At 41.0% G+C, this 9385-nt stretch overlaps 2 protein-coding genes across 6 annotated transcripts; one reads left to right on the forward strand and one right to left on the reverse strand.

The window, feature by feature from the left end:
- Positions 1-492: 492 nt before the first annotated feature.
- Positions 493-5373, reverse strand: rsrp1 (arginine/serine-rich protein 1). Of its 5 annotated transcripts, none has more exons than XR_014126375.1 (6): positions 5218-5373; positions 3850-4407; positions 3593-3750; positions 2237-2317; positions 1862-2138; positions 493-971 (listed from the first exon to the last, which is right to left on the reverse strand). XR_014126375.1 is itself a non-coding variant. In XM_027029212.3 (5 exons), exons 2-5 carry the CDS (start codon positions 4397-4399, stop codon positions 1998-2000), a joined length of 930 nt encoding a protein of 309 aa, XP_026885013.2. In that variant the 5' UTR covers positions 4400-4407; positions 5218-5373; the 3' UTR covers positions 1778-1997. The 5 variants fall into 5 exon arrangements, 1 of the variants encoding a protein (XP_026885013.2); XR_014126377.1 differs by lacking the exon at positions 493-971 and adding an exon at positions 3000-3090 and having other exon boundaries at positions 2080-2138; positions 3239-3750; XM_027029212.3 differs by lacking the exon at positions 493-971 and having other exon boundaries at positions 1778-2138.
- A 539-nt stretch (positions 5374-5912) lies between these two features.
- Positions 5913-8100, forward strand: mgst3b (microsomal glutathione S-transferase 3b). The gene is made up of 4 exons (XM_027029213.3): positions 5913-6148; positions 6917-7039; positions 7338-7410; positions 7755-8100. Exons 1-4 carry the CDS (start codon positions 6023-6025, stop codon positions 7853-7855), a joined length of 423 nt encoding a protein of 140 aa, XP_026885014.1. The 5' UTR covers positions 5913-6022; the 3' UTR covers positions 7856-8100.
- Positions 8101-9385: the final 1285 nt, after the last annotated feature.

Here is a 9385-nt window from a genome sequence, read left to right on the forward strand (position 1 = left end):
TTTTGTATGATTTATAATCTGCCTTTTATAGCTTTAAATTTGACCAGAGACAAACATGCACTTACATGTCACAATAAGAACAAAACCAGTTCTGAGTCCTATGTAGCCTCCCCAATTCCTCCGTATAAGTATATACATATCAGTCCAGAAGAACGCAATCCTAAGAACAGCAGATACTGCCACGCTCAACCTCCACACACCTTCAACCTCCACAGACCCTCATCCTCCACACACCTTCAACCTTCAACCCTCAATCTCCACACATCCTCAACCTCCACACACCTTCAACAAGGTAGGCCAGGTGGTTAAAGGTGTGTTACAGGTTTCACTGTTCCTAGGTTTGTACTCTTCTGGACTCAGATTGAAGATGTCATTTCTTGGATCTGTTGGACTCACTCCTCCAGTTTAGGGCTCACAGTTCCAAGCCTTGGAGTTACCAATCCTGGAGTTAACCGTCCATGTTCTTTCTATTACTTCTTTAGTCCCTGATACTTATGCAACTTCTTATATTCCTTCCTCTGTATGATTCCATCAGTTTGGACTGCAACCTCTACCACTGCTACATCTTATCTCCTATTTGGATGGTTATTTACCTTTCTGTCTGGGTCTGGAGGTCTCACAGGATCATGGCCTTTTTCCATCACTCTGTGCAGTCCAGCTCATATGTCTTGCTTTTGTTCCTGTATATGATCCATGCCTCTTGGTCGTGTCTCTGTGTGTGATTTCCCTTTGACCATCTTCTTCTAGTAGGTGATGGATTGTCTCAGAGACTCCTTTATGCAGTCTGTATCTCAGATCTTCTCTGGTGCGATACATCTCTGCTTCAGTCGACCTCATGCTTAGTGCTTGATCTTATGCTGCCATGATTAGTGACTCTGTGCTGTCCTTCCTTCCTGCTATTTCCAGCCATTGGTGTAGGATTGTCTTATGTCAGCTACCTCTGCTGTCAGCGGTACATCCCATGGAGGGCCCTAGTGTTGGGGCGTTCAACACAGTGCATCAAAACTCATATTACTATTGTAAAGCAGGTTCAATACAGGGCATCAAAGCTCGTGTCACTGTTGCAAAGCACACTGGGTGTTTACAACTTGCATTAACACGTTTCATGTCTGGATCATACCTACGTTACGTTTACATTTCTTGCTAGTTTACTCTCCCACATAAAACACATCATTCCCATTTTACTTTACTAATTCACTACTAGCGTATTATATGCTGTCAAATACAAAGAAGCAGCTGAGTCCTCTGCATCGATGGAGATGAAGGGACCACGTGCTGCTTTCACTTCTGCAGTGGTCAGCACCACTAAGGTTACTAAGGACTTTGGTGGTATGAACTGGTGGGAAGGAATTGTGTCGTTTCAGTGACACAGAATACCTGTTAATCCTACACCACTGAAGCACCAACGGAGTATTAACATGCAGAAGTTTCAGAAGACATCCTGTTGTCTCCTTGGGGCTTGCAATATTGTATTTTATTGCATCTTCAGATAAAATGGGAATCATTTACTTTAAAAATATATTGCAGCACTTTAATGATTTAATGTTCATTATATTTTTTTAAATGAAATCAGTGAAGTATAGTTTGTAGCACTACATGGTGTTAAAGCTAGAACTCCCTCATCAGCTCATCCATGGGATTCATGTTTTGTGACTCACTACCAAGCATTTAAAGCATAAAGATACATCTATATGTAAAAACTGCTCTATTATTGTTCATTGTTTTTCTTCAACAGAACATCCTTTCCTCCACACATTACAACAGAACTGACTGCAGATGAAGACACAAACTCAAGACTCTTTATTTAGAAACTTCTCTTTGAACATGTCAAAAAACAAAAAAAATATACAGTGGCTCCCACCTGTTCGAAATCCTCTCATCTTCCTCCAAATTAAATCACTTTACATCTGAAAGAGAATGAGTCTGATGAATTCAATGATCTATTTACACTATTGACAAGCGTCCACAACCTCGCCCAACCAGGGCGGCATGGGCAATCATGATTTGTTAGGAGACGTTTTCTTGACAGGGACCCAGTGTCCATATGGCTTCCTGTTCCCCACGCTGTCCGCTCTGGATGTTACCTTACTCTCTGTCGCATGGAATGGTTGGCTGCTTGATGGTTTGGCAACCATATTCTACAACACAAAAACAGCAATTTAGAATCTCAGAGGGAAAAAATTATTACTTTCAAGATGAACGGCTAAGGATGAGGAGTTAAGTGCTATAGGCTCACATTGATGCTGAAGGCAATTGGCTTTCTTATCGGAGACGTCCTAGGAGCGTGTGAGTCATCCTCATTTGTTTTATCTCCATCCTACAGAGACAAGAAAACAAACAAAGTTTAAAACCAAGACGCTCAATCATTTCATTACATTTGCCTTTCAAACTGAACTTTTTACGTGCATGAGGAAATGAGTCAGACATCAAGTCTAAAGGCCTTCCTAAGTGGTGACAGACACTGTACTGTCTATGTAGGTACACGTTTCTCATTCAAGTGTTTTGAGCTGCCATCAGACACAAACTAAATAATTTCTAATGTACAGATCAAAAAATTAAACACATGAAAGGGGAAAAAAAAAGGAAAAAGACAAGACAGAGTCCGTGTCTGAGTGGAATTCTGAAAGGTTGTTTCCTTTTCCAAACCCAATCCAGCGTTCTGTGAACAAGCTTGGTTAACCAGGACAGAAGGGGAGGGTCTGCTCTTCTCATTTATGGGCCACTAATAGCCAGTCCGTAGGCCTGAGTTTCTTCAGACACATGGAAATGAAGACGACTCTGGTAAATAACAATGCACCCAGTTCAACCATCAACAGTTTTACATCGTCAAGGTCCTGCAGTTTATTTGTAGAGGCCATTACATGTCTTGTACGAGTACATATGAAAATGAATACGTATTACACTCTGTACTATATTGTGGCAGTAAAAAACTAAATTGTGCAAGTAATATACTAAGTAAGAAAGACAATGCACTAGTATTTGCACTGACGTTACTTGACCTTTGTGAGACTTTAGTTTTAAAACCTTGAAAACCCAATGATGTCTCTCCTACTCCCAGGGCTGGAGGAGTGGAGACCACTGTCATGTGATCTACAAGAACAGAGATGATACAAAACAAAGCAAATGAAGCGCACCTAGACACTGCGCAAGGTGTTTAAAAAAAAAAGTTACATCACCTGTACACACCTGAGCACGCACACACACAAATCATTTTATACACTTGTATTTGTACAATTACCTAATCCAGACATTACCAAACGTAGTTGCTGGAGAAGTATTTTTTGCCTTCATCAGGTTTCCATTAATCATGTCTGAGGAGATAATGTACAAGATGAACCCCGGCTCTTTATTGACACAGCCTATTTTCATGAAGTCCAAAGCTCACAGTTAATCAAGCAAAATCCTCATCTAACTGTGCAAGGCTACATGCAGGCTATGCCTGGACAGCTCTTCATCATCCTTCTATTAATTTAGTCACCATCTCCCAGCCAGGCCTCTCCAAAGACTCTCGGCCCTTCTGTCACTACAGGTTAACTCTGCATTCTTGACCTCTGGTTACATAAGGGGGAGCATGTGCATGTTCTCCACTCACCTGTCGTTTCATTGGCTGGCTGTCTGCTCTCACCCCATCATCAATGGTACAGTCTGGTTTCTGCTGCACAGAGCTAATGCTGGCAGGCAGCTCCACTGGCCTCACTCCCAGTACCTTAGCAGCATTCTCTTTAGCTATGTTCAGAAGATCTATTTTTTCTGCACAGAAGCATGAACAGCACAATCAGCTTAGCTCATTTTTTAAAGACAAACATGCTAAAGTACATCATCTCCATTCTAACTCCTAGAAAGGCTTACCCTTCTGGCTGAGGCGAACAGCAGAGTACTCCGGAGATCTTGATCTTTTCCTGTAATCTCTGTAGCTCTTCCTGGAGGAAGGGGAGAATCTGCACCTGTAGCGCCCCACAAACCCATGAGTGCCTCTCCTGTAGCTGGATGAGCGTGAGCGGGACCTCCGTTGTGATCGGCGCTGCCGAGAGGAGTGGGTGCTGGAGGGAGACCGTCTCCTGTACCTGCCATGGGACGGGCAGTCCGGAGACGGGCTGTACGACCTAGACTGGGCCCGGCACCGGTGCCGACTGCAGGAGCGACCTGAAGCCCGGTGACAGCGGGGATGAGAGCGAGACCGTGTGCGAGATGAAGAGGAAGAGGACCGGTGGCGAGGTTGGCGATGATGTGACCTATGGGAGGAGCAGCTACTCTCGCTGCTGGTGTAAGAACTGTCACTGCTACTGCTGCGACTCCGTGAGCCAGAGGAGTTGGGTGTTGCTGTGGCAACCTGGTCAAAAATGAGCTGCATGCCCTCAGTGAGGCAGACGTGCTGGGCCTGGCTAGCCTCACTTTTCATTATTAGACCTGCACAAAACAAAGAGGTTTAAAATTAGCATTCAAACTGAAATGCTACTGAAACACACAAACGAGTCACTACAAATTTAGTTAGTAACTGCCATTTGAAATGTTAAAATAAGTCAATATTTCCCGCAAAATGCCTATATAAAATATCATAATTCTGTTTGCATGTACTGGGGTACTACAAATACGTCGCTCGTTGACAAGCGCGCTTGACCGGAAAGTCCTAGTACGACTCGGAAAAGGGAAGCTTATGAAACTTAAACCCGCCCACATTTTGTTACGCAACATTGAAGAATAAAAACGATTATCCCACAAAGGAGACAAAACAAATTGCAATTTATTCTATACCTGCTTCCATTTTCACTCACTAAAAACGTTTACCTCGTCTAACATTGTTAGTTAGCTATATGTACCAGCTAAGCTAGCTAACTAAAGCTATAACGACGATGAGAACAGCCAGCTAGCGATAACTAGTTAGCTAACCTACGCTAGTTAGCTCATTCTTATCGTGATCACAATAATCATGTTAGCTAGCAGACCGCAATTTCGATTTATGCCATTATTTATTTCATATAAAAACAACGAAGACTAGCTACCCACTCTGATTGTAACACCATTGTTTAACAGACGATGTAACGTTGACGTATAAGCTATCCCTGGCTAGCTAGATAGCTAAGGGTTAAAGCTAAAAGACCAACTAGCTAACGTTAGCTAAAGAGATGGCTACGAGTTCATTATTCGAAATCGAAATAACTGTACGGTATAACGAAATGACATTTTTATCCCCATTTCCCACAAAAGCAAACATTATACCTTGCGATAGTTGGGTTCGTATGTCCTTGTAAAGTCCGCAGGACAAACGCTACTTGTGCCGTTCACGCGCCGAGGCGAAGACTAACGGACTCACGCGCACGCGGAGTACTTTTCCGAGCTGGCGCGTAAGACGTCATCGAGCAAGGATTCGGAAACTTCCAGCAAAGCAGAGAAGCTTCTCCGCCTGAGCCCTGCAATAAACAGGCTGGTTCAGTTTAGTTTGGAGATCAGTGCAATCGGTTTTACTGTTGCAACGGGCGTCTGTAAAAAGTAGGAAAGTGGAATATAAAGACGTTTAAGTTCCATTTAAGTGCAAAGAATGCAAAATTTTAAATATCAATAGTGGGGCAGAAAGTATTTGGATATTCGTGCAACAGGGAACTGTGTGGTAATCAGGCTTATACAATTAATATATGAGAACAAAAACATGTAGACGGCAAAATATTTTCAATAGATCGCGTCAGCACTAGGACATTTTCCGCATGCCGTGTTGGATATATTTACCTTAGAGGGTTTGTGAGTTTTATATGGACAGACGTTTACAGTATTTCAGTTTAGCTGTGCGTATAAAAATGCGGAGGCGAAGTAGGACGCACGCGTGCGTGCCTAAGAAAGTGGCCAGTGAGTGCACGCGCGCGTACACGCGTTTGTAGTCCGTCAACGTATGTTTTATCGCGAGACTGCGTTGCTACGGTTACCTTTGCTCTTGTGCCCTTTCACACAGTTAAACCGTTTAGATCACTGTGAGTGTGCAGTAATAGGTGGCCAACTCGCTTTCCAGCTATAGCTTAAGTGTCTCTCAGAAATGGAGATTTTAGATGTTCTGCCTGCCAATTTTGGCTATGCGATTCTGACATATTTGTACAGTTTTATAATGTTGTTTTACCTCGCAATGAAAGTTGGTGCTGGCCGGAAAAAATATGGCGTGAAAGTAAGTGAACGGTTAAACAAGCTGGCTAAATTGGCTAATTGGGATTTTTGTTTTCTTTTTATATTACCGGCCTTATTTGTTAGTTAGGATCTAGTTTTGAAATTGCCGTTTACACGCTTGTCTGTTCTCTTGCTACTACTAGGTAACATATCGATTAATCTAGCATATTGTTGACCAACTCACTTTTAAATATTACGTTAGATAAAATAGCTAGATTTTCGCCCGGGCCATTACTTTTCTAGCGTTAGCTAGGGGGATAGTCTTCTCTCTAGATTGCTAACCTAGCTAGCATAGTTGACTCAAACCTTAACCCTAACGCGTTTCTTCAATGCTCTGACAAAGTCGCTAGTTTGCTAACTCAAACCCTAACAGTTTGGGCGACTTTCTACAAGCTCTACTGCTCCAATTAACTACCTAAAATCAGCCATTCCTTTTTTAGAAAGGGACGCAACTTTTAGATTTTTTTCAAAAATCGACTTTATTTGCCATTTGATTAGAACTATCTCGTGCATAAGCAAGGGAATGTTTTCTGATAGCCATTTTGACAAACATCAAATTTCGCCTATATGCTTCAAACATTTTGCTTTCTCGTATTGCACACCCCTCAAGTCGAGCACAAGGGAAAGGGAATTTAGGAATCAAACTAACAGTCTTGCATTGAAGTAAACTTCAGATTTTTAAAGATGGATTTAATTTTAAGCACTTTGTTTGAATCAGGTGATTGGTTCTTTTAACGTGGGCACCTTAATTTTCTTGCTTGTTTTTTAGTACCCCACTATGTACAGTGATAAGGAAGTGGTGTTCAACTGCATCCAGAGGGCACATCAGAACACGCTGGAGGTCTATCCACAGTGGTTGGTTTTCCAGACTATTGCTGCACTTGTATATCCTGTGAGTAAACTATCACAGACTCTTCAGAATAGGGAATTTCTTTCTAACAAGTAATTTTTTTAAGTAACAATCCAATATTATGGAAATATGCCAGTTGCTTTTAAATTTTATCACTGTGAAGGATAAGGGTTGTTTCACAGTCCAAGCCACATCCACCAGATGTATGGCACACCTTTTGAAGTAGTTGATCTTTAACAGGGCAATTCAGGGTTAGTGTTTTACTTTACATGTGTATAACAGGGTACCTCAATCCAGCATGCACATGTTAACCATTCCTGTCTGTTTTCTTTCTCTTCAGACTGTGGCCTCTGTTCTGGGGGTTATCTGGGTGACTAGTAGGTTCTCCTATGCATGGGGCTACTACACTGGTGGTAAGACTTCTTTTATTCATAGTTGCAATGTCTGTATCCAGCCCTGAGGCACTAGACTGCAGCTTGAACTCCTAGCATACACATCGTTTACATTGAGTACTCTTCTGAAGACAAGCCTTCAAATACCTTCAATTTTAGAAAACTGAAAATACTCCCATTTTGGAACCTCAATTGCATTTAATTTCAGTCTACACACACCTGTCACTCATGTTCATAACAGTAGGGGGCTACACATGTGCATTTTGTTGTTCAACAGTGACAAATATTATCCAACATTATTTTTCTGTCATCTGCAGTGTGTACTACATCCTCATTGGTCTCTGTTCTCATTTTGACCCTTTTAGATCCTGCCAAGAGAATGAACGGTGTTTATGGGTACATTGGCCTTTTTGGAGTGATCATCCTGTCTATATATATTGCTCTCCAGCTCCTTGAAGTCTTTTAAGTGCTTACGACTGACCACTGTGGATCATTTACAGCACTGACCAAGTGTAAAACCTTAGTCTTTTTTTTTTTTTTTTTGGAACCTATTTTAATATCAATTTTTATTCCTTCTTCAGTTATGCAGAACATGAAAGTAAATTCTTTCTCTAGACTACTATATTAGTCCACTTGTTTGTCTCTTTGTCATGTATATGATTGATTGTACTGCTGAATCGGAATAAAACCGGACATCTGTTTAGTGTTGAAGTACTATATGGGTGAGTTTGTTGGGTTGGTGGGTTTCTATTGTTAATTGAAGCTATGTATGGTCAATATCACTTTTAATGTCTAATTTCTGATAATTGATCATTTCTGATGCTGATAGTTGTACAGCATTTTATGATGTTCGTGTTCACATCTAATGTAGAGGATAATTTGCCAAGACAGTAAATGACTGAGTAAGGTGGTGCTGGAAAATATGCCTCTCCACCTGTTTGCAAGCAAAATATTCTAATGAGAGAATTTTTAAATTGGTGGCAGCAGTTTTCACATATAATATGCTCATGTGAAACTGGGGATTATGTCCTAAACTAGCTGAGTACTGGAGGTTTGGGGGGTGTGTGGATAGAGAAGAAAGTCTTTAATAGTGTAATGGGAATGTTAACGGGGAAACAGGAGAGGGTGCTTTAAAATGCATTTAGAGAAGCAGCCATATCTGGGTGGTTCGAGGCCACATTAAATATATTTTCATTCTCAACACTTCTCTGGGACCACCATCATGACCTTTACAATGCAAGAACCATGAAACATTTTTGGAGGGTTATGGGGCCATTTGAGGAAGGTTGATCTCTCCCTAAGAAAAGTAGATCTACAGCTGGTGATACAACAAAGGGGCATATTTCTCCCATGTTCTCAGGATTTACTTTTAAGATAAGCTTAATGACCTTCGAGTGCCTTCATGGGTCTCCTCCTGCTGTATATCAGTGAAGTGATTATTAGGCATGTTCCAAGAGCTCTTGGGTCTACCAAAATGTTATGGTGCTAAGATGTGGAACTCCCTGCCTAGACACACAGCAGGGCTCTTGAAAAGCACTCTTAAGAGAGTTAAAATAGATTTGTTTAGATTATCTTTAAATTAACCTGTGATTTGTTACTGTATTTTATTCAACATTTTTAAAAAAATATATTTATTCTTTTGTTTGCTTTTTCTGCAGTTTTAGTTAAATCCATTTGGAGCCGTTGTCGAAGGCCCTTCACACTATACCAGTAGGCTCACACGCTACCTGATTTGTGATCTGTTTCTCTGGTCATGTTACCGTATAATCTTGTTTGCATATGATCCTACTCATTGACATTCCCATTGTACTGCTGTTTTCTATTTATTAGCTACATTTACATGTATCTGCTATTACTCTAAGCTGCAGTGCTATGTTTCTCATACACCTCATAATATTTAAAACCCGTAGACTATATGTGTAATAATAAAATGTAATTACTATTTATGCCCTTATTTGCTGGATCTATTAGTTTACTGACGTGAATCAAAGTTTTA

Source organism: Electrophorus electricus, chromosome 12 (genome assembly GCF_041902795.1).
Source record: "Electrophorus electricus isolate QZ-2024a chromosome 12, ASM4190279v1, whole genome shotgun sequence".
Classification (NCBI taxonomy): Eukaryota; Metazoa; Chordata; class Actinopteri; order Gymnotiformes; family Gymnotidae; genus Electrophorus; species Electrophorus electricus.

Coding starts and splice junctions, on each gene's coding strand:
- rsrp1 (XM_027029212.3), bottom strand. CDS start 4,399: ATGAAAAGTGAGGCTAGCCAGGCCCAGCACGTCTGCCTCACTGAGGGC. Junction 3,751..3,849: donor TGTTCGCCTCAGCCAGAAGG/GTAAGCCTTTCT, acceptor GCTTCTGTGCAG/AAAAAATAGATCTTCTGAAC. Junction 2,318..3,592: donor GCCAGCCAATGAAACGACAG/GTGAGTGGAGAA, acceptor TTGTCTCTGTAG/GATGGAGATAAAACAAATGA.
- mgst3b (XM_027029213.3), top strand. CDS start 6,023: ATGGAGATTTTAGATGTTCTGCCTGCCAATTTTGGCTATGCGATTCTG. Junction 6,149..6,916: donor GGAAAAAATATGGCGTGAAA/GTAAGTGAACGG, acceptor CTTGTTTTTTAG/TACCCCACTATGTACAGTGA. Junction 7,411..7,754: donor ATGGGGCTACTACACTGGTG/GTAAGACTTCTT, acceptor TGACCCTTTTAG/ATCCTGCCAAGAGAATGAAC.